At 39.1% G+C, this 27,832-nt stretch overlaps 3 protein-coding genes and 1 long non-coding RNA gene across 4 annotated transcripts; 2 read left to right on the top strand and 2 right to left on the bottom strand.

Annotated features, from left to right (window-relative positions):
* Positions 1 to 181: 181 nt before the first annotated feature.
* Positions 182 to 8,443, bottom strand: LOC117822486 (complement C1s subcomponent-like). The gene is made up of 11 exons (XM_034697241.1): positions 8,123 to 8,443; positions 6,059 to 6,257; positions 5,782 to 5,962; positions 4,212 to 4,337; positions 3,239 to 3,432; positions 2,563 to 2,713; positions 1,846 to 1,961; positions 1,672 to 1,753; positions 1,432 to 1,557; positions 1,270 to 1,344; positions 182 to 1,179 (listed from the first exon to the last, which is right to left on the bottom strand). Exons 1-11 carry the CDS (start codon positions 8,134 to 8,136, stop codon positions 368 to 370), a joined length of 2,076 nt encoding a protein of 691 aa, XP_034553132.1. The 5' UTR covers positions 8,137 to 8,443; the 3' UTR covers positions 182 to 367.
* Positions 8,444 to 8,721: 278 nt separating this feature from the next.
* Positions 8,722 to 18,655, top strand: LOC117822524 (tumor necrosis factor receptor superfamily member 5). The gene is made up of 8 exons (XM_034697316.1): positions 8,722 to 9,162; positions 9,317 to 9,439; positions 11,859 to 12,005; positions 12,107 to 12,200; positions 12,541 to 12,617; positions 14,560 to 14,667; positions 17,312 to 17,461; positions 18,009 to 18,655. The coding sequence occupies exons 1-8, from the start codon at positions 9,096 to 9,098 to the stop codon at positions 18,197 to 18,199; spliced, it is 957 nt and encodes a 318-aa protein (XP_034553207.1). The 5' UTR covers positions 8,722 to 9,095; the 3' UTR covers positions 18,200 to 18,655.
* A 1,237-nt stretch (positions 18,656 to 19,892) lies between these two features.
* Positions 19,893 to 21,326, top strand: LOC117822555. The gene is made up of 2 exons (XR_004633209.1): positions 19,893 to 20,544; positions 21,080 to 21,326. It is a non-coding gene; the product is annotated as an uncharacterized LOC117822555 (long non-coding RNA).
* Positions 21,327 to 23,331: 2,005 nt separating this feature from the next.
* On the bottom strand, positions 23,332 to 26,148 carry rbp5 (retinol binding protein 1a, cellular). Its single transcript, XM_034697340.1, has 4 exons — positions 25,759 to 26,148; positions 25,007 to 25,191; positions 24,459 to 24,560; positions 23,332 to 23,629 (listed from the first exon to the last, which is right to left on the bottom strand). The coding sequence occupies exons 1-4, from the start codon at positions 25,832 to 25,834 to the stop codon at positions 23,576 to 23,578; spliced, it is 417 nt and encodes a 138-aa protein (XP_034553231.1). The 5' UTR covers positions 25,835 to 26,148; the 3' UTR covers positions 23,332 to 23,575.
* Between the last annotated feature and the right edge of the window lie 1,684 nt (positions 26,149 to 27,832).

Raw genomic sequence — 27,832 nt, 5'->3', positions numbered from 1 at the left:
GCAAATTGAATTGAATTGAATTGTAAATATGAATGGAACAGTAGAATCAAATTTGTTTTATTATCACTAAAAGTATTGCAGTGTCTGAGGTCCAAACAGAAACTGTGATCTTGTGCTTACTTAAGTTGTATCTCAAGAGTCAATATCACTGAGTTGGTTCAAACAAACACTCACTGCATGCTGGTGATTTGCAAATTCCTTTAATACAAAGTAAAGTATGAAGCCATTTTATGATCAGAGCTCAATGTTATGAGTGTCAGTACATTTGATTAAAATATTATAATCTTTATTTTTCTGAATATAGAGATGTGAATAAATCTTGAAATGTATTACATCATTTTGGGTTTGTAGCTCAGTATTTTCTACCTTAATCTCCCCTCAGGCTAAGATTTTCTACAGCATCCATAGTCTCCCTAATCCAGTCGACATAATTCTTCACCTTGGTGTAGTAACCCTTGAACCTCTTCAGCTGACAGGGGGGTCCCCAGGACACAATACCAGCCAGATAATGCGGCCCCTCTGCACTCAGCACAGGCATAACGAGCGGGCCCCCGCTGTCTTTCTGGCAGCTGTCCTTCCCTGAGGCACCAGCACAGAACATGTTAGAAGTGAACACTGTGTTTTTGTTGCTTGGTGTGATAGGTGTGTCCTGGCATTCTCTGAGCGAGTAGACCCCAATATCAGCATATTTTAATGTGCTGGATGTACGGAACCCCCTCTGGCCTTCTGTCCTCCCCCAGCCGGACACTGTGCCTTGTTCATTCTCCATCAGATCTCTGTTTGTCTGTGGGAGACATACAGGAAGGAGGTTTGGGCTGAATTCCACCCGTGAAGCAAATCTGATAAGAGCAATGTCATTGTCAAAGTTGGTGCGATCTTCGATGCCTGTGACATATCCGGGATGGAGTATGATCTTCTCAATGTTCAGTTCAGCTGCATTAGAAGACCTGTCTAACAATGCGTCTCTATTCACCACTCCACCATATATTCTCAGAGCATTCTCCTGCACGTTTTCCACAACATGAGCCGCAGTCACAGCCCAGCGGTCATTAATCAGTGACGCTCCTCCTCTGTTGGGTTCTTTTACTAAAAGATGCCAGGGTATTTCTCCCAGGTTTGCATCCTGACCTCCCAAGATCCTGCCTGCACTTGCAGTATGTTTATCAGGCATCCCACACACTGTAATACACAAAATATCAAGTCATGAATGATGCATGTGAAATGGAAACATCTCAAAAAATATTTTAAAGAATATATCAAGAGCTGCACCTTCAACACATTTTGGCAACTCTGTTTTGCCCCCACTCGATACCCATTCACCGTTGTAATTACAAGTGTATGTGTCTGAAAGATTGAAGAAAGCACATTAGTGAAAAAGGATGGATTAATAAAACCAGATATTTTAAAAGTAAATTAACTTCTTATAAATACCGTCTCCGTCCAGTTTGTAATACTTTGAGCTGCAGTTAAACTGGATCTGGTTGTTGTACTGCGTTTCTGAGCCCACAAACTCAAGGACACCATCCTTCTGGATGCCAGGAAGACCACAATCCACAGCTACATGTGACAGTTTATGAAAAATAACTTTGTTAAAATACTTGTGGAAAAAATAAAAATTAAGAAAAATCAAGAGTCCTTCAAAAACAAAAACTGAGTTGTAGTCAGACTCACGTTCACAGATGTAACTGGGAGTCCATATGCCTGTGTTCTGACATGTTGTTTCAAACTGCATTGACAGAGTCTTGGTTCCGTGCTACATGGGAAAATTACAACATAACAAGCTTAAATATTACTTAAGTGCACTGAAAATAAAATAAATAATATTCAATTTCTCTGTAGACTCACAGTGTTGACAACATAGCCCAGTTCACAAGTGGCCGTAACTGTCTGACCCTGAGAATACTCTTGTTGTTGAGGAGACGCAGCGGAGTGTGGTGTTACCTCTGCTGGGCAGACCTTATCTGCAGGTGACGCATGAAAAACACAAAAAATATTCATCAGACTTAACCCTCCTGTTATGTTTGTTTCTCTGGAACAGCAATTATATTCCTGGGTCAATTTGACCCGGGGCATATTCAATTAGCCAAAAGTGTCAGATCCCTAAAATCCCCCAAAATCCCAATTTTTGTTCATCTAATTTTGAACTCCATTACTAACCATTTAAATCAAGATTTAGTCCATTGGTGTTCTCATGGTTCATGGTTCATGGTTCAATTAGGATAACTCACTCGTTTTTCATTAAAATTAATGTTAAAACTTTTTTTTAATGTACATTGGAAAGCCCTAAATATTAATACAATAGTTTTACATGACATAGATTTTTTTTTTTTTTTTTTTAAATGTTGGTTTTTTTTAGTTTTATGAAGTGATGTTGATAAATTAACACGACTCCTCTTCTGTCACATGCTGCCCAGATTTTTATGCTGTATTTAGCTGGTTTGGAAGGCATATATTGCCTAACATAGACTTTTAAAAGGGTCAATTTGACCCACAACATAACAGGAGGGTTCATCACTTTTTTTTTTTTTTCCTGTAGTGTCCCAGGTGAAGGAGCTGCAGTACCTGTGGTTTTGAAGTGGACAGAGAAGCCTTTGTTGGTGCCAAACCCATCAGAGGTGAAGCGGATTTGGACATGATGTGAGTGAGTGAAGAGGGGAGATGGGGGAGGTGTTTTGCCACAGAATGGCCCCAGAGTCCCAGAGGGAGACTCAAGCTGCGAACAGAACAATACGGAGGTACGTTTCCTGGCATAGACAAAGACACCTCATGGAAAGGGACACATCATAGTTAATCTCTGAAAATTCCACAAAGTTATTGTAAATGAAGCAATCAGAAAGGAAGGCACAGATGAAAATCTGCCCCTAATGGCAAGTTCTGCAACTCAGAAGAAGAATTATTTTCCAACAAATACAAGATGTTATTATTCTATAGTTAGATCACTTTGTAAAGAGTTGTTTTCATTGGTGATATTATAGCATATTTTTCTGTAGATCAGCATCTAATATGCCATGTATGAATTTAAACAAATTATCATGGGTGCTGTGTACAAAGGAGGGAATAAAAAAAAATCAAAATGAATAGAAAAGAAAGACTATAAAACAGTCAAAACTGGATGTGCACACAGGAAATCTGGGATTTCAACACTGTTGTCTGAAATTCCTCTTTGTCTCTTTTCAAAGCTCACAGTTTTGGAGAGACAGACCTCTGTGTGGGATTTTCATTTTCTATCAACACCTACCATCACCGTGTCTATGCATTGACCATCAGGGCTTTGCTCCACATCAAAATCATCAGAGAAGTGCAGCTCAAGCTGCAGATGCTCTCTCACAGACAGGTTATACAGACAGTTTGAGTTCTCTGCATACGGAGCTGGCCAGGAGGGGCTTGATACGTCTCCACTGTTCAGGCCTGACAGATCCTCAGAACAGCTCACTGTGTGGGAGACATGAGTGTTTTACCGTTATCAGTTCAATTAAAATAGCCATGAGTATTATACAATCCATGTTCCTCTCTGGTCTTAACCCCACGCTCTCCTCCTTTTTTTCTTCCCCCTTCCTTTTTTTACTTCCTCTATTTGACCATTTTCACTTCATGTTTCAATTTTACTCTGTCCTACTTGATTTGTCCTGTACTAAATTTGGAAAGTGAACTCGGCACTCTCAGCACTGTTTGCTGATCTTATGTACTATAAATGAGCTCCTTGTAAGGCAAGGCAAGGCAAGTTTATTTATAAAGCACCATTCATCCAAAGAGCAATTCAAAGTGCTTTACAGAGTTAAAAACAAAAACCAGAACAGTAACAATCAACAAAAACATACAGCAAACACTTCAAACATTAACATTTTATATGCAGCCAGTTATGTTTGATCTACTCTATGTAACTTAACGTACACAGTAAATAGTGTTGGGTCTTATTATTTATTTAAATTAGGAGGGATTATGATAAATAATCAGCCCCCTTTACTGCTTTGAAGTCCGTAACTTGCAGAGTCTTACTGTCCCGCCGGACAGAGAATCACAACTGGTCTTGGCTTAACCAAAATGAACCCTTTGATTAATCAATTCATCTCAGAACTTCTTCCCAAGGATTAAGACTCACACATTTAATCTTTTCTGTGTCGAGTCGCAGCCCGAAGCTGGCTCAGACCTCTTGACACCCCCGCAGGGTGCCCAACAGCCCAACATTTAATTGTACTTCCAATATCAGGTACCTGTGCAAGTGTGCTTGTCTGCGTCCAAGTGGTAACCATGGTGACAGGAGCAGTGATACCCGCCAATGAAGTTGTGACAGAATTGCGTGCAGCCGTTTTCAGGATCATCCTCGCATTCATCAAAGTCTGAGTGAAATGAATCAGTAGGTTAGAAGTGGAAAAACACGGCACAAATACAGTTTACACCTTTAAAGCCAGGTCATAGGTTAGACGAGTGGGAGATACCTGAGGGAACATCCTGATCTTAAACAGGCTTTTTTTATCTATCAAAACTATACTGTTTTCATTTGCTCTGGTACTGAGATGTAACATGTATTTCTTTGATTCATTTAATGTCACCATCATTTCTTTGATTCTCTGATTTAAGCTGCTTTCCTGTTCCAGCTAGACATGCTAATGTTTTAGCACACAGAACTCCAGGGCAGCGGCAGCCATATTGTTGCTGGCAAGCCCGAGTGACGTGAAGAGGCGGGCTTTGGGCCTCGTAGCCAACAGCTACAGTGTTCCCGCAGTCAGCTGTGCCTCTCATTGGAAGCCTCGTATTCTCAATATCTTCGAAATTGCCACGTTAGAAAAAAAATTCACCCTCCTACAGTGTGAGCCGATCTTGAAAAGAGCTATCCAGACTACACCCGTCTTTTGTATCAGGCAGTAAACATGTTTATTTCTGCTGTAAAGATCGTCTTTTTCCCTTTCATGTGTATGTGACTTCCGGTACTTCCAGAGCCAGCCTCAAGTGGATCCTCGATGAACTGCAGTTTTTAGCACTTCTGCATTGGACTCATATTTTTAGACCGGAGGTTGCCGCTTGTTACAAACTGATGTATTTGATGAAAACATTGACCTTTCACTTCTACTTTTGCAGTCAACAGAAAGCTAGAGCTGGCAGCTAATTAGTTTACCTCACAGCTAGCCTGACTGACATATGCCCACTAGCTCCTCTTAGCTTTCTAATTAGCATATTATATTTTCACTGGCATGTTTACCAACAGACTCATGCAGACAGTCCTGTGCTGAACTAATCTAGCCATACTGTGACCGTAACATCATATTAGCACAAAGTGGTTCTTCTTATATTTCCAACTAGATAGCATTTTGGTGTGTTTTCAATTTCTCCTTTGATTCTCCAAACTTACTTCCAATAAGTTGACTTTCAACCATCAAATGACCTATTGTGACACTGTTCTATAGGTCAACAATGACCAGTGTAACTCCATTCCTGCTTCAAATGCCTTCATGTTCTGCTATAGAGTATCAGTTGTAACGCAGCATTAGTCATAAATCCCAGTCAGCATGTTGTTGAAACTGAGGAAAAAGATCTGTAAAATGCTCACTATGAAAATAATAATGGTGGGCATTACTTTTTTTTTATTCATGAGATGATTTTGACAGACACAGTCGTTTTGAACTGTTGTCTAAAAATATCAACTATCAAAGATGCCACAATGCGGGAATACATGAAAGTAAAAACTGAACTCCTTTTGGCTTCTGGTAAGAATATAAACAGGCACAATCACAATAGACTCGGGTGGGAATTGTTTTACCTCAGTGTTTCCCTTTTTTGTCTCACCTTTGTCAGAATAAAAGCCTCTGAAGCCGGTGTGCCTCTTTGTGTTTGAGTAGTCTGACTGGAAAGAAAGAGAGAGACAACCGCCTGGGGAGGAGAGGAGGGAAGGATTTACAGAGGACTGAAGCTCCTCAAACTCCTTTGTGCCACACAGAACAGAAATAAGGTTTCCGTTTGAAAAGACCTGGAAAAAGACACAATAACAAATGAAGAAGAAACATAAAGTTAAGTGAAAAACATAACTGAGAAGAAACATGTGACATTAATCTTGACCTCTGACCTTCACGGCATCGTTTTCACAGTCCTGGCTGTCCTCCAGGTCCAGGTGGATCAGCCTGATCGAGAGGGTGTGACCTTTTGGGGCACACCTGCTCCAGTTCAGACTGGCATGGGGAAGGTATCCTTTGGGATACCCTGGAGACTCCACCCATCCCAGCAGTGTGGAGTGGGCAGAGTGTGAGAGCAGGATGAACAGGAGACTGAGGGAAAATATGGAAGACAAGGAAATTCAAGGGGGAAGAGGTGGAAATTGATCAAATGCAAGGAGTAAAGTAAAGAAGAAAAATATCATTTTTATACAATAGTTAGTTCTAACCAAGATATCTGATTGGACGAGAAGCACTCTATGTGTGCTGATATTGAGTAAAACTCAATAAGATATAGATTTCACTCTGCCTCAGTAGATTTGAATACTTTACTTAACACAACATACTTATTGAAAATCAAACTGGAGCTCAGAGGCAGAACTGCATGATATGAGAAAATCCTGATGTGTGATAACTTTGCTCAATATTTCAATAAAAATGATAAAGTGTGCATATTAGCTAGAATTCATGATTTCTATGTCTATCTGCTGTTCTTCATGGTTTACATCACACTTAAATGTGCAGTATGTCCCTTCTGAATCAAAATTAACCTGAAAACAAGTCATATTGACTCATTGACACCAGTTAATGTGAGGGTAGCTGATAGCTCGCTGCAGCATTTTCCAACTACATACAAAATCGTATAAAAGAACTCAGGCTCCCATCCAGTATGTTCACTTAATGTATGAGAAAGCATCATTGAATTCAGACTAATGCAATGTCTTTATTCAGATTAATTGTGCAAGCCTATACCAGAATCACAGTCAGTTTGTGGTACTAGTTATATTCTGTGGTGTTATATAACAAAGTTTCAGGAGCAGGACCACACTTTAACCCATCTGTTATGTTGCGGGTCAAATTGACCCTTTTTAAAGTCTATTTTAGGTAATATATGCCCTCCAAACCAGCTAAATGCAGCATAAAAATCTGGCCAGCATGTGACAGAAGAGGTCACCTGTTAATTTATCAACATCACCTCATAAAAAGAAATCAAAAAAATCAAAATTGAAAAGAAAATGAACAAAAATCTAAGTCATGTAAAACTATTGTATTTATATTTAGGGCTTTCCAGTGTACATTAAAAAGTTTTAACATGAATTTTAATTAAAAAAAGAGTGAGTTATCCTCATTGAACCATGATCTGTGAGAATTAAAGAACACCAATGGACTAAATCTTGATTTAAATGGTTAGTAATGGAGTTAAAAATTAGATTTAAAAAGATGTGTATTGGGATTTTTTGGGGTTCTGACACTTTTGGATAATTGAATATGCCCCGGGTCAAATTGACCCAGGAACATAATTGCTGTTCCAGAGAAAGAAACTTAACAGGAGGGTTAATCACGCCTCTTGCAGCACTCTTATAAATTCAAAACTTTCCTCTTTTGTTCTCTGAACATTTGGCACCCTTACCTCCTGCTGCTTTTTTTTATTTCTTATCTCCTTGAAAAAAGAGCAGATTCCCTCATAAGCTTCCCTAAACCAAGAACAGCAGGAAGTTCAACGTCAAATTCAGTATAACCGTCCCGCTTAAATCAATAAATGATTGTCAAATTGCACCCTGTTGATGATGAGGTCTTTGCTTGTGAATAGAGCAAAAAAATTTATGATTTGATAAACAAAATGTAATATTCTATTGTTTCTTATTACTTTTGTGTGCTATATGACATATATATTGAACTGTTGTATAACAGCAATATCACACTTTAGGTTGTACTGTTGTACAGAATATCAGAACAGTAGTGATTAGTTGTGAGCACAATGCCACAAGATGGGTACAACAGCAGCAACATTTAGTTCCACAGCACCCCTTTATGTGTGATCTTGCTCTACTATACGATCAAAAGAAAGCTCAGCTACGCTACAAAGAGACCGATAAAAGACACAATCCAAAACAGAAATGAAACAAGGCACAAAACTCAGAAGAGTCCCTCTGTCTCAACATTTTGTGTAGTGCTAATGTGATATAATCCAAACTCACCTGATTCGTAACATCACGATCTGATCAAATCCCCTCACAAATAAACTACACTGACTTCTATCCTTCCTCTTTTCTTAATAATTTACTTTCCATTCCTCACTGTTCCTCTCTTCCCCACCCTTAATATGCAACCGTAAGCATTTTGTAACATCTGTTGGTAGATTATTTTCTTAATAGGATAACAGGAACAAAAGAGCAACTGGGGGCGATATCTAAATGTCAGGAAGACAGTTAAAGCCAAAAACTTTCCCGAGTGCTGGTACAAAATCATTTTGCAGGTTTAGCTCCACATTATCCCTACACTGCTGGGCCAAAGGTTCAGTGGTAACAATGGAGATGGAATAAAAGGAAAGGGTGTAGAGGGAAGAGGAAATGCCTTGTTGTGCCGTAGAGTCAGCTTTTGGTTCTGTTCATGTACATGCAGGTTACCTCGCAGTGAGAGGCTGAGCACAGGAAGGAAATGAGGAGAGTCAGAGACAAAGATAGAAAGGGTGTTAGACAGAGACAGAGAGAGACAGAGAGAGAGAGAGAGAGAGAGAGAGAGAGAGAGAGAGAGAGAGAGAGAGAGAAAGACAGACAGAGACAGAGACATAGACAGAGACAGAGTGAGAAAGAGAGAGAGAGAGAGAAAGAGAGAGAGAGAGAGAAAGAGAGAGACAGAGAGAGAGGGGGGAAAGCAGCAGATAAGGGTCACAGGGGTTTTCCGTTGTGTAAGATTAGAAAAGGCGACTGAAGTAGCGAGAGTGGGAAACATTTCTGTAGTCAGAGAAAGATCAGAAAGATAGAGTTGAGGTAGAATGTGAGGTTGTCAGCAGGAGGGTAAAGGAGAAGACAGTGCACCTTGAATGACTCTCTTTCAGCAATTTAATTAAACAGCTTTTATTTGAAAGGTTAGGAGAAGGATTCAACAGAATAGGCTGGATTTGAGATATTCTGTAACAGAAGGAGGACTCTAAGTGAATGGGAAACCAACATGAGCTGCCTAAGTGAGGATAAGTACGTCACTAAAGATGATAGATGCTGCGATCGATGTCCATCAGGTCAGTCAACACAACTTTCATGTCTCTGCTTCATAGGTATAACACACTTCTCTATAGGACTGTCAAATCTAGAATCTAGCATCTACCCTTTGACTGCTTTGGTGTACATTTTCATTTTTGATTTTGACACAGTTCACTTCTCTTTCTCCCTCAGGTTGGTACATTCGAGGCGAGTGTGACGGCACAAAGAAGACAGAGTGTGCTGAATGTGTACGTGGGTTTTTCACTGAGACAAAAAACCACTGGTTTAAATGTCTGAGCTGCAAGGACTGTTCAAGTGAGTCACACACTGTTAGAAACACACGCAAACTTTTTTCTGTATCATCAACACAAATGCAGATACTTCCTCTTCTCCTCTCTGCTGTCGCCTTTACAGAGACACATTTTGCAACAGTTTCTTCAAACACAACCACAAATCTTGAGCAGCTTCTTTTTCTTTTTTTTTCTAACCTATGAAACCTCACTGACATAAGAGCACGACTTTTTAAACTTATTGTTAAATTGTGGAGATCCTTACATTTCTAAAGTTTTTTGGGGGGAAAAGTGTTTAAAATGGTTAAAACGACAACTGGAATATCTCCATTTTAACATAGTGGTGCATTAAAAGAAAACAAGAACTGTGAAACCTTGAACTTAAACATGTTACTTAACGTGAACACCATCCTGTTTCAATAAAGAGACCAAACCTATTGAAAAAAATACATTTTTTATTAATGTGGAGTTTCATGATTTTGACAATAAATACCTACATAAAGTCCTAAATTAACAATGTGAGTCTGTGTCACTATGTGTACTGACTCTGATCAGACTCCAGTACTAAAGTGCCGGCTAGCTGAAGAGTACACATAGCAAACACTTTCATCCTGGGTGTGAAAAGAAGAGATATTACTATTGCTGACTTATTTCAGACTCAGGAGCGTGTGGAAGCAAACGCCTGCACACTCTCTGTCATATGCTATTTGCCTTTTCAATCCATCAAAATGTGGAAGCAAACTCTTGCACACTCTCAAGCAGTCAAAAAAATATTGATTGGCAACATTTTCAGAGTCGCAAATAAAGTTGACAATCATAAACCAGAATCTAAATACTTTAAATTGTGATTTTGGACAAACATCTTCAGTTTGAGTCCTTGTAGAATTAAGCTTAGAAGAGTTATCCATTTCCACTCTGTTGTGTTATTTATTTAAAGTTAAAATAATTCATAATAAGAATGATTATACACAAAATTATAAAATTGGTATGACACTTGAATGTTAGTAGTTGAAGTAGATCAGTGGCGACAGAACTGGTAAACATATTGTATTCTGGTTTGTGTGTGCTCTGTTGTTAAATCAGCTGCAGCACACTTAAATAGCTTCCTTATTTGAATTTCCTCTCCCATTATGGTCTCTAACTTTGCTGTTTACACAGAGACTAATTAAGTTTGAGCATTTGTCCATGTGTTGGACTGTTTTTAAGCTTTGACTTACAGGCAACTCAACCAGGCAGAGTGTGACGTAAAGGGGAAGAGTTTGAGCCTCCTAGCCAACAGCTCTGTGTTCCCGACCGGGAGTCAAGTCAGTCATGTCCTTATCTGGGCAAAAACTCGTAATCTTAATATCTTATGAACCGTCGTGTTAGAAAAAAAATCACCCCCCGTACAGTGTGTGCCGAGAGTCAAGCCGTTTTTTGAACCAGGCTGTAAACATGTTTATTAATGCTGCAAAGATCGTCTTTTTTGAATTGGTGTCTTTGTTGTTTCTGGTGTTCCTGCAGCCAGCCTCAAGCGGATCCTCGATGAACTGCAGTTTATAACACTTCCAAATGGGCTTCATAGTTACCGCTTGTTCAGCCATCTGTAATCATTAATATAGAAACAAAACAAGTATATATATTTCAGTTAACAACAACAGTCATATAAATCCTTTATCACAATCTAATATACATGGTTCTTTTAGCCAGTGACATGCTTAAGATATATTTTTATTAATAAAAAAAAAGACATGTACATTGGGTTATGCTTTAGATATCAGAACATGACTGAAATGTTAGAAGCAATATTTAACTAAATTATTCTAGACAATAAAATAATGTATGCCAATACTAGCTATTTACTGTTTTGGATGTGTTTTAAATTAGGATGGGGGAAACCTGTTATCAATTTGAAAAGATGATAGTGACGTCTGCCTCATGATCTCAGGCATCAGTCAATGACAATTATTTCAAAATGCCATTAATGGGCCTGATTTATCGACCGATCGATTATCCGGTCTATCTCTACTCTATCTTACCTTCTTTGTTATGATGAAATGTTTGCAGCTGGTACATTTTCATTTTTTTCTTGGGGATTAATAAACACAAAAATCTATATATTGTTTCTTCAGCATCAGAGGAGAAAAATTGATATCTGGAATGACTTACATTTTAGTTATTAAAGTTAATATAATGACTCAAGAGAACTAGATTGTAGATAGTGAAATGGGGTTTCTTACACAGAGGTAAAATATCTTATAGCAGATATCCAAAATGTTCAATCTGATACAAGAAATGATGTTGAGGATGTCTGAAACTGAAAACCCATTACGCTGATGACATAATTGACGTCATCAGTACGAGTAATTGAATTACAGATGTATTCATAAATATACTGACTTGCTATAAAAAGCTAAAACAGCTTTCCATACGATACAAACTATGTGTCTCTTTGACTCTTTCAGCGAAGAACCAGAGGAAAGTGAAGGACTGTACAGCTCAGGAGGACACAGTGTGTGGGTGTGAACCTGGTTTCTTCTGTATTAACCAGAGCTGTGATCACTGCCAGAGAGTGAAGCATTGTCCTCTGGGTCAAGGAGTCAAAGTTCAAGGTAGGCTTCAAATGGAAATCATCATGTACTTCAAAAAGAATTCATAACTTGCCAAAATGTACAAACTAGTATCTGAAAGTCTGTCTTGTTTATTCTTGCAGCAACTCGCACAAACAACACTATCTGTGCTGTGTGTGAAGAAGGGACCTTCAACAACGTCACAGACTTCCACTCACCCTGTAAAACACACACCAGGTCAGATGGCTTCTCCTCCCTATTACTAACATTAGTTCTAAAGCACAAGGTGGACATGACTGTGTGTCATGTCATCAATCAGACTGAATCGTTCATTAGTCAGGCTTCTACAGCAGGAATTACGTTTTGAATGAACATCTCACTGACATCCTCGGTCTACTGACTCGAAACCTCCCACATCACGCCTATGGTGGCTGTTTCATCAACAGCCTGGGAAATATATTAAGCACTTTGAATTTTTATACATCCAATTCTGTCGCCCAATTCGAGCCTAAATATAGAACAAATATGTTTCTTTGGTGTAGTATTAAGATATTTCATTGTTTGTCCTTGTTTTCAGATGTGGGGATCTGGGCAGAGTGCTGAAAACTCCAGGAACCCCGACAGCTGATGCTATTTGTGGTGACTGTAAAACTTGTGAGTTTTCCTCTTTACCTTTGAGGCCTTTGTTTCAAATGTATCCCCTTCATCTCACTTAAATCTTATGTCATTACAAGAACATACACAATGCAGCAGATACTCTCATGATGAGTGGCTCAGTGAGTTCCTGCTGACCTTCAGTTTCTGTTTTTCATATTACCAGCTTATTTACAGAGGAAGCAGAGGAAGTGCAGATAGGAAATGAGTCCAAAGGAAGAAAGTTATGTTGATGGTACAAGAGATAGGGTCAGTTCTGTTGCTGTGATGAGCTGCAGTTAATATAATATTAATATTGGAGTGGCAATGTTTTATATTTTTTAATTACAACACATTAAATTAGATTACACAATGAATGTCAAGGGGGTCACTTATAGAGACTAACCACTCAAGTCTGCAGCCTCCTGTGACTTCTTTAAAGCATATTAACAGGTCTCAGCCACTGTAATTATTTGGCTGTTTAGTACGAAATATGTCTGTTTGATTCCCTCCCTTTGCTCTCAATGTGGCAATTTTTGCAAAACCTTTACTTCAGTGTGGCTGTACACATTTTTCTTTAGACTTTCATTACAAATGTAATGTTTTTTGAGAATCACAAGAGGAAGCTCCCCTGTTCTTTAGTTGGTATGTTGGCAACATGGACAAAAAACAGTTGAACTATATACGATCACCTTTCCCAATCCCCAGGGAAGGTGGTGATTATACGATCGAAAATATTTGAAGCGGACTAAAGAAAGACTGTGATACTGAGGTGTTAAATGCCAAAGAAATTCTATTGTATACTGTGCCATTCCAAACAAAAAGAAAATTTCAACCAAAAAAAAATGTAATGTTAAATGCAGAATGTTATCGTTGCAGAATAGTAGAGGCACTGGAGGAAAAGTTGAAAAGTCCTGTAAGCCAAAGTGTTCAATGCAGTCATGGTTGTTATATTGGCACCACCTTTTGAGCAAAAGCAAAGTCTAGCCAAGTCACAAAGGTCAAAATACAAAATCAGGTGACAAAGGTTGAGATTTTTTATATCAGTATCTACTGAGTGGAGAGGGTTACATTTGAATTGAATTAAAGCGCTCACTTTTAATTTCAACCACACTTGTAAAAGTGTGATCTATAAGTGATGGATAAGTGCAACAATCAAATTTATTCAGCTCACAAATCAGAAAATAAATAGAAAATAGTATTCCCACATTTAACTGACTGTACTTTTTTTAAGTTGATACTCAAGTTATCAAAGCTTTTATATCTGTGTTATCAGTGTATGAAGCTGTTCATCCAACCTCATCATAGCAAATAGTTAAAAGCCTCAAGTAAGCTTACATAATATACTTCTAGGATATCTGTTGAGGTTCCACTGCAAGAGGTGGGGGATTTACCTGAAACATTACCAGTCAACTTATCTAGAAACCAAACTATTTCAAAAGAAAACTTTGTATTTGTTATTCAAACCAGAGGAGCTAAGGAATCCACAGTGACACTGTAATCTAATCTTGTTTATCTAGTATTAAAAAACTGTGTGTCACTTATAGAAATGTAATAGTGTTTATTGGTGTCAGTAAGGAGGAAAAGTAAACTTGAGTGAATATAACTTAAATATAGGTAAAATAATATATGTACAAAATTGTATGTTTTTAACACTTTTACAGTTTGAGGCCCATCAACGAATGGATGATGTTTGTAAAAATAATGATTAAATCTTCTTTGGGGGACTTTCGGTTCATGTACATTTTGGAGCACCCTGTGGACAAAGTTGTACCTCTTCCCTCTAAACTCTTTGCCGATTTCATCCTTTACGTGTAAGCTCTATATTTCTCAGAAAATGTCATCCTACCTCTTCTTTTAACAGCCACATTTATCACTCATTGAGAGATTTATAAGAAAAGGCTGTTCTTTGGGCCTGTTTGTCACCCTGTGAACCCCTCCCTCTGTCTGTGTTTGCCATCAGATTGTCACTGGATCATACCTGCAAGCCTGTGGTCAGGACTTGTGTTGACTGCACTCGTCCTGTTTGGCCTCTACTGCTGGAGAAGACAACGCAAGTCAAGCAGAGCAGGTGAGTGAAACGTGTTACATGTGCAGGTCATTGACACTTTTTGCTCTCATAGTCATTCTCACACTTTTCAAATGGTTTCATGAAGAGGCGACAAAGGAGTGCGCAGGTCTGCCTACTCACTGGTAACTACGTAAGTCACCTAGCCCCAAGACACAAAGCTTTGTGGTCATACATATTAGGGTCACAGCTCCTCTCTCTTTAAGTCATAGCCTCCCCCTCGTTCCTTTATGGTAAATAAATAAGTAAAACTTTTTTGTACTTAAGATTATTCTAGAATAATCAGAATAAATTGAAGTCCTTTCTGTAGTTTTTTTGTCTTAGAAGCAGAATCTTAGAGAGTAGTATAACCCGGACAGGTTAAATAAGGAACCCCCATGCTGTTAAGCAAGCTCAATGACAAACTGTAGGTAACCACATCCTGTGCATATTCAGATTTGGTACAATGTGTTGCACAATTCACAGGCAGCAAACTCATACTGAGAAACAGCTCTTACGTATGTGACACTGTCCCGTAATGGTTGTCTGACGTATTGCATTTCATTGGTACCAATCGTTTCCAGTGAACCTGAGTATCAAAACAGGAATTTACACAAGACATAATACCAGGGGGAATGCTCAGTGTGAAGAAACGTGTGATATTATGCTAACCTGATAGTACAATGTGCTATCACACAATCTGAGGTGTGAGGTGTTTGTTGAAATATTCAGTTTGGGGGTATTTCGGGGTATGTTTTTAGTCACTTTGTTTGACTGATCAGCAAATGATCAGATTTGAAAGTTCAGTATGACAGTGTGGGAGTCTTTGAAATTCCTCATTAGACAGTATTTCGTTGATATCAGTATTTATTTTCAAATTCAAAAAGTGAATAAACCAGATGTACAGGTGGAATAGTGTCTTGCCATAGGGATTGTTTAGGTTTTGTCCAGCCTCCACGATATTTTTCAACAAGCCGAACACAAAAAAGATGAACTGACTTTAGTTTGTACTTAGCTCAAAATAATAATGGTGTTTATAATAGAGAAACAAATAAAAACATGTTGCTGTTGTGTTTTCTAAATGTGATTATTATATTTGAGTCTTGGCTTATTCTCTTTTTTTTTTAATTTATATATTTGGGGCTTTTACACCTTGATTTAGAGACAGATAGAGCAGGAAGCTGGGAGAGAGAGTGAGTGAATGGCATGTGGGAAAGGTGCTGCAGGCTGGAATTTAACCTGAGTCCTTGTTTATTCTAATTAGACTCATTTTGAAAAGGCCTTTAAAAGGTTAGTGGATGGTGTGGATAGTGAAGCCTCTCAACAGTTCTACCATATGCCAAACAGATTTGTCTTCAATAAAATTACAACAAACAAATTAACACAATGGGCTGCACGTTGGTGCAGTGGGTAGCGCTGATGCCTCACAGTTAGAAGATTCCCGGTTCAAATCCCCAGCTGGGCAGGTGCCTTTCTGTGTGGAGTTTGCATGTTCTCCCTGAGCATGCATGGGTTCCCTCCGGGTACTCCGGCTTCCTCCCACATTCCCAAAAACATGCTCACCAGGTTGGTTGGTCACTCTAAATTGCCCGTAGGTGTGAGTGTATGCGTGAATGGTTGTCTGTCTCTATGTGTTGGCCCTGTGATAGGCTGGCAACCTGTACAGGGTGTACCCTGCCTTCCAACCAAAGCCAGCTGGGATAGGCTCCAGCACCCTGTGACCCCTAACGGGATAGGCGGTCAAGATAATGGATGGATGGAAATTAACACAATGTCTTGGGGCCCCTGAGGGCTCAAAATTTAGTTGGAAATTCAGCATTTGTCTATGTAGGTTTATAGGTGTTTGTAAAATATTTACAGGCTCACAGAGGGAGAAACTATTCAGTTTTAATTTTTGGTGGCCTCAATTGATCCTCATATGGCCATCAGAAACACTTAAAAAACCTGGACACATTAACAAATGAGTGGCTGATTGGAAGACACTGCAGACAGTAGAGAAGTGATTCATGCTAGAGGGATAGATTTAAAGATTTAATACATTTTCCCACTTTATCAAGCTATTCTTTAGGAATCTAATGAAACTATAGTGAGTCAAATTTGACCACATTCACCCTCTTTGAAATCATTTTTTTGTTTTAGCCTTGGGTAAAGTCTTTGATACTAAAATGATATATTCAAATTGGAGTATAACTATGTATTACTAACTCACACTAAGCTACTATTGTTGAACTTTATAGAGTCATCCACAAAAAGCTCAGTATGTCCAGAAACTTCATCAGGATAACACTGCAGATCTGAAAGTTGAGCAGGGCTTCATGTATTATATTTAAGATTCCAGTGCCACCTACAGGCCAATTAATCTCAATGCAGATAATGAATTACAAAGTACTTTACATGTTCAAAATAAGATCAAAGTTGTTAATATACGGAGCACTATTTGAATTGTTTTACATTCTTTTTTATGATCATCATTGTATCAATAATAGAGTACAAGATATGACCAGATAACGTTGGATACTTGGACAATGCTAGAATACTTGGAGAGGCACCAAAAGTATTAAACTATGCATCATACATTGTTTCATGTGTAATTGTTTATGTGACCAATACAATTTAAACTTGATATGAATTACAGATGATCTTCTGTTTTATTCTCTGTTTGATACAGCGAGTCTCATCGTTCCTGTTACTCTGACTGATAAGGTTCCAGTCGAACCAGTTTGTCTTCTGGAGCTACCATTACAGTCCAAAAAGCAGAACGGTCACTGCATAGAGAGTTGCATGGAGGAGGACTACAAGTTCCCACTTTTTACCCCAGGTAATAAATCCACACCTGCATACTGACCCACAGAAGCTCCACTGACATGATTTCAATTGCTGTTTTGAGAATTAAAGGGCATTTTATACATTTTTATATGCTATTACAGATCTTTACAGTAGAGCAGTTGTCACTATTTGTAGTCTTCTGCGGCTTTTGTTACCTCCAAATGAATTCTTTTCAGATAATGAAGACAGAGAATGTCCAGGATGAGGTCAAATCAAAGTGTGCAGAAACATGGGGAACATGCTGCTGGCCCCTCCAGTAGAGTTACAATATTCTAAATATCTTTGCCAAAGAGCACTGAAGCTGTTCTAGCAAACTGTTCTGCCAGATAAAAACCTAAAACACATTTTCCTTTATTTTGTCAAGCATCACTGTATTAGGGGAAAAATGTATTCCAGACTTTGGTCTATATTAATTTTCTAAATGTTTCAGCCCCATTAAGCTGGCCTTATATCGACCCTAACAGAGTGCAAAGTGTGTTCTGTCAAACATTAATTTGAAGGATGGTCACACTGAACATTGATTTTATTCTCCTCCTCAGACGATAATGCAGTCAGTTACATCACAGAGGACAGTGTGGACAGCAGTCATCCTATAACTCCTCTGAAGGTTTCAGTTTCTTTTGCTGAATCAAGTCAGCAAAACGGAAGTGCTGGGTTCTGCACAGGAAACTTCCTAAGGACCCACTCAGAGCCACAGGAGGACGAATGGTGTGGGACAGAAGCCTCATGATGATATTCTGATGTAACTCAAGAGTCCCTCTCTTGATTTATTTATACAAACACACAACAAAATAAGAGTTCTCTGATATTAGTTTATATTTTTCTAAGTTTGAACTAGTTTCTATGAAAAGACAGGGTTGCTGCTGGTTTGCTGTCCCCTGCTGGTTTTAGTGATAATGTGAGTGCTATGTATCATTCATAATAGAAATAAAAGGTGTAACTGTGTATCTTTATCATCACTTTTGAGATGAGCAAATCTTTTAAAAAGACTTTACAAGCGACAGGGATGTCTGCCCTATTTAAATGTAGGAATCAAAATTCCAAATATGTCTTTCTCATACTCTGGACTTTTCTGACTTTAAAAACACACAAATGTATGAATGTTTTTGTAGCCTGATGTAGCTTTATCCACTGTGACAAGGAAAAATACTGTCCAAAAAATGATTAAAAAGACATTACTAAGCCACAGTGTTGCACTGAGTTACTGAGTCAAACCCACCTTTAGCTGCTGTTCATTTGTTCTTTTAAAATATATGAATCCTCTGCTGATAACATTGTGTAAAATGCTATATTTGCATCTATTTGAGTTTCATTTGTTTGACATTGTTGTGATCAAGAGTTTTAGAAAATTACTTAGCCTTCTTTTTTTTAATCAACCTAATTATTTGTGGCCTGTTTTTAAAAATGTTCATCACTGTATGAACAAGTTAGTTTGGGGCTCAGTGCAGGACATAAAGGCAAAAACTGACTGACCGACTTTCCGTTGGTTAATCTTTCTGAGTGATTGTCTAGGAATATTCTGAAGTGACTAATTACCTTGTCATTCAAACAGAAATTTAAATTCCAACAAACTGACTAGTCTAAAGGTAAGAAAACGCTCCGAAAAAAAAGACTAAATTGAGCACAATTTATCCAACAGGCTGACAACAGGATCACAGAGTCTGCAGGTAAACATATCAGTTTTAAGGCTTAAAGCTGGAGTAGCACCATAGACTGTATAAAATATGGAACTCAACCAGGCAGAGTGTGACGTAAAGGGGCGGGGTTTGGGCCTCCTAGCCAACAGCTATGTGTTCCCGACCGGGAGTCAAGTCAGTCATGTACTTATTTGTGCAAAAACTCGTAATCTTAATATCTTCTGAACTGTTGCGTTAATAAAAAATTTCACCCCCCGTACAGTGTGTGCCGATAGAGAAATTAGCTTCGTAGAGCCATGCCGTTTTTTGAACCAGGCTGTAAACATGTTTATTAATGCTGCAAAGATCGTCTTTTTCCCATTCATGTCTATGTGGTTTCCAGTGTTTCTGCAGCCAGCCTCAAGCGGATTCTCGATGTATTGCAGTTTATAACACTTCAGCATGGGCTTCATAGTTTGAGACCGGAGGTTGCCGCTTGAGTAGGACATATTTTTATACTTTTTTGTCAATAACTGTTAAAAAGTAATTTATACATCAATAGGGAGTAGTACACATAGTGATCCGTTTTGGGGTGCTGTGAAAGTTATTGAATTCCATTTAAACCACTTCCTAACTTTTTAAATTATAAGTGATGCTAAAGAAGCAGTTTCTCTATCAGCTTGTCCGTTGTTTACTTCCGCTTTCCGAAACCGGAAATCTAGTGACGTCTGGCCCAGCGTACTGCAACACAGTTTGAACAGAACAGTCATACTACATACTAAATTCAAACGCAGTATGTAGTAGGAAATACCTACTGCCTACTACATTAGTAAGTAGTATGTAGCAGGCCGTTTCGGAAACAGCCATAGACTGCGGCGTGACCTGAGATCGTCACATAGCAGGCTGTTCACTAACCCTGACAAACATGACAGAGGGGGAGAAACCAACGTTTTTAGCCCCACTTCTACCCTCAAGTTCTGCCGCTATGCAGAGTAAGAAGAGGAAGACTGATGGAAAAAGTGACAACTTAAAAACACTGGATAAAGAGACAAACACGAGTCAATGGGCCTCATTCATTAACAGCGCGTACGCACAAACAAGTGCTTAAACTGTGCGTACGAACGTTTGAAGCACAAATCTGGGATTCATCAATATATTCTTACTTGAATTTGTTACTACACTGCAAACAAAAATAGAACTTCCTCAGACCATGTGTACGCACAAATGATGACAACCAACTTGCTCAGAAAATGTAAACACATACTCTTTTGACTGAATGCATGACATGTTTAAACTACTTTCAGTAAAAGAAAAAAAGAAGAAGAAATCCCCCTCTGAGCGGTGAGTCTCCTTCTGACCGGTGAATTCCCCTCTGACCAGTGAGTCTCCTTCTGACCGGTTAATTCCCCTCTGACCGGTGAGTCCTCCTCTCTGACCGGTGAGTCCTCCTCTCTGACCGGTGAGTCCTCCTCTCTGACCGGTGAGTTTCAGGCCCAATAAGAACTCCATGAACATGAACGTTGCTTTGACCACTGCTTGCATGGAGGTACAAATATTGCTCTGCTTTTTATAAGGAGCTAATTTTTGATTTACGTACACTGAGGGGGGTTTTGGTGTCCGCACTGCCAGCTCCGTACAAAATAAAATCCACTTGTTTGTAAAACCATTCTCTTTCACTTGTGATCTGCATGCTAATTCCCAATCTGAGACCAGAGAGAGCACATTTTGACATCACTTACTCAGAAAATATGAGATAATATTCAAGATAACAATAAGAAATACAGTATATGTACCATATGTGCACAATACACACTGCAGTAGGTACTAAGCACACACTAGTGATAGTGGCGTCAACTCCTTGCATGGCTAGAAGAAATAACTGTTTACATATGGGGCTGAAGGAAGGGTTATATGATTGAAATCAAATGCACAATGCTGTGATGTAGGATAATGAGAACCTTTGACTAAACCTCTGATTCTTTCTTCTATGTCAGGTATTGCAAAATATTTAAGAAGAAGTCAAAGAAGTGGAGCCTGTACACAATGAAGGTGGATAAGGACTACAAGTACATCACAGACCTCCAGAGCACAATCCTGCACAGAAGGCTGACAGCAACTGGGGGGATGCCAAAGAAGAGAACCAGGAGGCCAGATGATCCATGCCAACATGTTTACCTTCAACAGCCATTATTTTTATTTCTGTAATAAATACATTTTGTAATTAAAGTAAATGTAAAACAACTCTTTGATATTGCAATTATTTGTTTATAGTGTTGCATGTTACTCGATATGGATTGAATTATTTTGCAATTTGAAGACAGAAGGCCAGTGTAAATCTAAAGATTTATTTAACAAATGTATACACAGCCCACTCAAGAATTTTTTACATGAAGATAAATATAAAATATATACAAAGGAACTAAAGGGTCACCATAAAAGTATTGTATGTGATCATGTCATGGTTTCATTCACTCCCAACTGAAACCTTTATACTGTCCATGTGTAACCCAGTGGCAGAGCCAGACAGTTTTGACCTGGGTGGCAAAACTGGGGCACTGACTCTTAAGGGGTGGCCAGGCGTGGAAAACATTAGGGGCTAACCACCGAACTAGTAGTGTTACCTCCAATAATCACATCCATCTACTTAAACTTATTTTTATACAATCATTTTAAAAATGTTACATTTTTGTAGATTTCTAACGTTAACAATAAAAATGTAACTCGACAGAGTGTCAACATTTAAATCTGGTTGCGTGTCTACATGCCAGTTTGACCTGACACAGCCTGCATACAACTTTATTGCCCATTTTCTAGATTAAATAGTGCCACTGTGTACACTATGAGATGCCATCTGTTGTCTGTGCTTGTTTACATCTGAGTAGTAGTCAATAACTAGAGATACAGCCCTCGACTAAGGGCGGTAGACTGCAATGCAGCTTCAGGATTTCAGGCTTAGAATAATACAAATATAAATAGTTTGTTCAACCACCTGATAGTTCCGGTACCAACCGAGGTTGACAACGTTCAATCGTTAAGTCAATTAAACGTGCACACCCCTGGACAACAATGAGAAAAAATAGAAGTCTTCTTCTTTAAAGCTAGGGTTGGTACCATAGACTGTATAAAATATGGACGCAGTATCCTTGACGTCACCTATCTGTTTCTGCATCGCTGTTTGAGGCCAATCGGCGGCGGCAGCCATATTGCTCAATATCTTCAAAATTGCCGTGTTAGAAAAAAAATCATCCCCCTCACAGTGTGAGCCGATCGAGAAATGAGCTATCCAGACTACACTTGTCTTTTGTACCAGGCTGTAAACATGTTTATTTCTGCTGTAAAGATCGTCTTTTTCCCATTCATGTGTATGTTACTTCCGTTATTTCCGGAGCCAGCCTCAAGAGGAGCCTCGATGAACTGCAGTTTCTAGCACTTCCGCATTGGACCCATAATTTTAGACCGGAGATTGCCGCTTGGTTGGTAGTCGCGGAGAACTAGCATGAATTTGAATGTAGCATGTCCTCAGGACTCCATCTAACCCCTCCTCCCCTCCCTTGGGTGCTCCTCCAAAACGACGCCCCCGCTCACACACATGAGCGCCGCTGATTCACGACCGTATGATCGTGACCGATTCAAAACCGGTCCTCAGCACATCGTTTGTGTTTTGCACTACATCAACTCATGTCTCACTCAGTGGTAAGAAAACACCACAACATTATCATAGTGAAAGTTAAAAACACAAACAAACATGAAATGTACGCGCAGGAGGCGGGCAGAACGGCAGGACGAGATTTGATTGGTTTCATAATTTGGCTCCTGATGGCAGGGAGTGGTTGGTGTGTTCCCAGGTTTACTACGGCTGTAGATAGCGGCTTTTTTTCGCTCCTTTTTAAAGAACACATTAAGTATTGATTGCCATCGGTACACAAAGATCATTTTAACCAGTACAACAAAAAGTGGATCTAAATCTGACTACAAACCCCAGCATTAGTTTGAACTCTGCATGTTTAGTAATATATAAAATGATTATTGATTTATATTACAGAAGTGTCCATTAAAACTTGTCTTGCTTACCAAAGAAATCTCTTCTGTGAGTCCATTGTCGTACACGCTTTGACCATTAAATACTGGTATTTATAGCATTATTTAAAACTTTCTGTGACATGAAAGGGTAAAATCACTCACAGACCACAAATGTTTGAAACTTTAAAAATGATGTGATGTGTTAATGATGCAGCAGAGACGCTTGTCAGGTGTATGATTTGTTTATAACATTGAGGAGATAGATGGTGCAATATGAGGAAGAATGCTGGGAATGTTTACACAAGTCTGTGGTCTCTCGTCTCAGTTAACCCCAGAAAGAAACAATTAAGAATGTACAGATAATTAGCCCAAAGAACTGTTGATTATAATAAAAAATAATTATACACATGAATGAAATATATTCTATTCAGAATAAATTGAGGTGATTCACTAAAACAGAGTCAGCTACGTCACTCAGCCTTCTTGAAGACTTGCTTGGCAATGATGCCTTGAACTCTCATCTCCTGCAGAGAGGAAAGAGACCATTGGAGGGGGAGGGAGAGGAGAAGAAGCAGGGGAGGAAGAGGGGGTGTAAATGAAGAGTGAACATCAGCAATGCAGTCTGTTGTGTCAAAGGAGACTTAAAGTGAATGATCCTGGGATTGTATCCAAAACATAACCCCCCCCTCTTCTGTCCTCTCCCTCATCCTTTGACCCTCACCATCCATATCCCCTTTTTTCACTATCTACTTATCTTCCCTCCTCCTTCTTTTACTCCCCCTCACCCACTCTTCATTAGCTTCTCTCTGCTTTATGCAACCCTTAAAAAACATCCACCATGTTGGAGCCTGATCCTCTATGGCATTTCTTTCCCAATACTCTCCTGCATGTGGACATCAACAATGCGTGGCTTTGTCCAGAGTGCAACAGAGGAATTAGAAAATCCGGCGAGAGCGTTTTAGTGGAACAATACTGATTGTTTCAAATCTTAATCAGCATTGACAAACTAATCTATAAGCTCTCTTACAACCAAAACGAGCTGAGAAAATCCTACCCCTTGGTCCTCAATTACGGTAACACTTAATTATAAAGACATGCATTCAGAGACTTCTGTCTTTTGTAAGAGACTGTTTGTTGTTGTTTGTCCCCTTCAGCCTCCACAAGAACTTTTCTTCACACAAAGTCAGAATAGCTACCAAATAAGGTGATGAAGAACGTCCAAACCCTGACATTTGCATGATTTCCCTCAGTTAGCATATCAAATTTAGCATCATTTTCCCCGCTTGTGTTACTATTTTCCTGCTTCCTTATCCTCTAATTCCTGCTTTTTCCTCCATCCATACGCATCCTTACCAAATGCAGCTTGTTGCCCTCCAACCAGTGAGTCCAGCCTCGTCCCTCTTTCTCTCCTCGCTGTACACAAACCAGGTTTCCCCCATCCCAGTTCACCGTAGTCTGCAAAAAAAAACAGAGAACTGTGTCACTGTGTGCCATTAGTATGTAAAGTAGCTCTTAAGTTCTGCTGCACAGTCTTTGTGCTGTGCCAAAGGCTGGAAACAAGTGATGAAAATCTCTTTCCTTTTCCCTCCTTGTCCTCTGTTTTTTTGGGGTTCTTTCAGACAAAGCTGCTAGTTCTAGTTCCTGCACTTGTTCATTGCTCTCTCTTTCTCACATACATAACTCATTGTTGGCTGAAGTCAAGGTTTAAGCAGCAGGGAGGCAACTACAAACACAAAATCACAGCAGTCGGTAGTTCAACTTCCCCCTGACGTCCCTCTTCTAACACACAAAGCAAACTTGAAGAACAAGTTATGAAACGTAAGATTCCTCCTGTAATAAGAGCCAAAAACTTATCGGAATATGTCAACAAGTATGAACAGGTATAAAATGAAAACACACACCTGACAGGATCGGCCATCCACTGGGCCCAGGTCTTCAGTGAACTCTTTCCCGATGGTGAAATCCATGTTGAAGTTCTTAAAGGTGGTGAGGGTACGGATCCTCATAGCTCCTGTGGACGGGTCGTGGGTGATCTCTTTGGTGGGCTTCAACAGACACACAATCTTCCTCAGAGCAAAATTTATATCTAGAGGGGGATAAGAAACAATCAAGTTTAAAAAAAACTGGAGCTGTGCTTTGATGTTCCTTTTTCTAAAGAGGCTCCCACTGAGAGGAGACAGTGGATATGTCTGTGTGTGTGTATGGGGTCATGCAAAGGACAAAGTGGTGATTTCATTCACACTAATATGCAGCTGCAGAGGAGATGGTCACAGCATGAAGTCAATGTCTGGAGACTGGTTCTTTTTTTCTTAAAAGCTTGAGATCAACAAAAATATATGAGCATCAAAATAAAGAGAAAGAAAGCTGTGGCTGTGTTAGGCAAAGAAAACAGCTTGTATCAAATCATTTATCTGAAATTATTGAAAGTGTTTTAAATTATATTATTTTGGATTTGATCTGCTGTTTTATTATCTTTTTGGGTTTATTGAAAAAAGATGAACTGTCTCTTTTTTGTTTCCTATTCCATTCTATGTGTGGTACTGTTTTGCACAGACAAAACAAAGACTGATTCCTTCAAGTTGTCTCCTCCTTGGCACTAAAGCCCATTCTGTTCTCCGAAGAGGAGTTTTAGATGTATGTGTTGTAGTCTTACCTAAAGCTCCCAGGTATGAGTCCATGTTCTCCTGCTCCATCATATGATATGTCCCGGTAAAGTTCGGTTTCGACATCTTGTTCAGAATCCAAACAGGCTGAAATCTAAACTTTTTCTTCGCGTCCAGTCTGAATCCTACAGATCCTGCAGCAGCCGCCTGGTTTGATATCAGTTGCACTTACGCAACTCTTCCAGACAAAGCCTGTATCTGAGAGGAATGCGCGTAAAACGAGCCTGTTGCTGTGCTACAGCCTGGATGTGGTTGGAGGCTCGTGGGCCTGTGGGACTCTTCTCTGGTGGGGGACTCTACACACTGGCTTTGGGAGACTGATTCCAGTCAGCTGTGAGTCATTCGTGCTGTGAGTTTTTCTGCAGATGCACATGTAGGGGGAGGATCATGCATCTCTCATAAAGCTTTACTCACTAGGATTGGCTGCAGGGGGGGGGGGCGGGGCTTATAGGTACTAAAACATGTGGTGGATGGGCAGAAATGTAGTTCATTACATGGTTTTATATTCACAGGCCTATGGACGGTATGTATCTTTAACTGACAAAAGTCCATAGGCGTTATCTCAGTGGTCGAATGATACAAACAACTAAAATCAGAACAAACCAAAACTTCTGCTTTAAAGCTCCTGTGAGCAGTTAAAACCATGTTATGAAAAAGAGTTAAATTAAACCTGAGTCCACCATGTGGCCAAAATAAGCAAACAAGACCACCAGGGAGAGGTTTAATCACTTCTATATAGTAACTTCCTCAGCTTGAAACCACTGCTGCAGGGTAGGTGTCAGATGAAAAGAGCAGAATTGTGCAGAAACAGCCTTTGTTTGCTTTTTCCACAGCAAAGACTCACAGTGAGTGATACGATTGGCTGATCAAAGAAAGCAGGAGAACAAATACGACAACAGAATACATCAGACAAAATCAGCAAAGAGATTAGGTCCCATTTTGTCCACAGGGGGGTGCCCTGTTTAACCTTCAAAATATACTTATGAGCAGCAGTATTGAATATAATTATCTTACTTATTGATGCATTAAACAGGGCATTAGACCTTCTTTAATACAATGATGGTAAGGGTTAAAATGTAATAAAATGTTTTACCACCAGGTGACTTTCATTGAATGTCAATAAGGGTATGATATTTCAGAAAAATATAACAGTTGATTTTTTGGTGATTTTTATTTTTATTTGACCAAAATCCCCAAAGTAACCAAAGGTTTCAAATAATTGTAAATAAAACAAAAAGTTCACTTTTCTTCTTCTACAATTAAAAGACTTAAAGTCTAAAGCTTAATTCAGTTTTTGACATTGGAAACATCTGGTGACAAAACTCTAACAGGACAAAATGACTGTATAAAAAAATGATGTGGTTAAATTTTTAAAAACACCAGACTGTGGTGACAGTGTTTTAAAGCCCAGACAGTCCGTGTTCTCTGGGAGGGGCTGAAATCTGAGACACGCACAAAGGAACAGCAGTCGTTCTGGTATGAGAGAGCCTGAGAGAGTATTCTGAATGCTAAGTTGTGAACACACTTACCTTCATCTCCAGCTCTAAAAGAGTTCACACTTACTGTGGGAAGTCTGAACTGATTATCAAACATTCTCAAAGTAATACTGATGCCTCCGTTCGACCTCCAACAGCAAATAATAGTTAGGGGCTGTCAGCGCCGTAATCAGGTCTGATCCAGATGAAGAGATTTACTGCGAGCAAACAGAGGAGCCTTTGTGTACATATTCCTCGGGAAAGTTTGGCAGTGAGCATTATGTTAGCTGGTTAAAAGAGAGCATGAGGAGGTTTATCTTAAGAGATTACTTCACACACAGGTACTCGAGGGGACCAGCAAAGGAGCAGGGTACTGAATTTACATAACCTTAGACAGACAGCATATAGAAAACTGTGAAAACATCTCATCAAGTGATTTATCATTCAAGTCTGTTTCACCACTCAGCTTTGTTTAACAGTGAGCTACATAGTGGATATAAAATGTTATGTGGGGATTCTAATAACTACTGCTGCTTCAGAAAAAAATACTTTTACAATTGTTTAAAAAAAATACAGAATTAATCTAAAT

This window comes from Notolabrus celidotus, chromosome 12 (genome assembly GCF_009762535.1).
Source record: "Notolabrus celidotus isolate fNotCel1 chromosome 12, fNotCel1.pri, whole genome shotgun sequence".
NCBI lineage: Eukaryota > Metazoa > Chordata > Actinopteri > Labriformes > Labridae > Notolabrus > Notolabrus celidotus.
The sequence above is the reverse complement of the archived record's forward strand: the minus strand, read 5'-3'. Positions and strand labels throughout refer to the sequence as shown.

What these genes read in the sequence shown, in the direction of transcription:
- LOC117822486 (XM_034697241.1), bottom strand. An exon ending in TGTCCACTTCAAAACCACAG is followed by an intron (nt 1,962 to 2,562) that starts GTACTGCAGCTC and finishes CGTCACCTGCAG; the next exon opens with ATAAGGTCTGCCCAGCAGAG. An exon ending in TCCCAGTTACATCTGTGAAC is followed by an intron (nt 1,558 to 1,671) that starts GTGAGTCTGACT and finishes TGTCACATGTAG; the next exon opens with CTGTGGATTGTGGTCTTCCT.
- LOC117822524 (XM_034697316.1), top strand. Translation starts at nt 9,096, where the DNA reads ATGAGCTGCCTAAGTGAGGATAAGTACGTCACTAAAGATGATAGATGC. An exon ending in TTGTGGTGACTGTAAAACTT is followed by an intron (nt 12,618 to 14,559) that starts GTGAGTTTTCCT and finishes GTTTGCCATCAG; the next exon opens with ATTGTCACTGGATCATACCT. An exon ending in GTTCCCACTTTTTACCCCAG is followed by an intron (nt 17,462 to 18,008) that starts GTAATAAATCCA and finishes TCTCCTCCTCAG; the next exon opens with ACGATAATGCAGTCAGTTAC.
- rbp5 (XM_034697340.1), bottom strand. Translation starts at nt 25,834, where the DNA reads ATGTCGAAACCGAACTTTACCGGGACATATCATATGATGGAGCAGGAG. An exon ending in TGGATGGCCGATCCTGTCAG is followed by an intron (nt 24,561 to 25,006) that starts GTGTGTGTTTTC and finishes TTTTTTTTGCAG; the next exon opens with ACTACGGTGAACTGGGATGG. An exon ending in AGGGCAACAAGCTGCATTTG is followed by an intron (nt 23,630 to 24,458) that starts GTAAGGATGCGT and finishes TCCTCTCTGCAG; the next exon opens with GAGATGAGAGTTCAAGGCAT.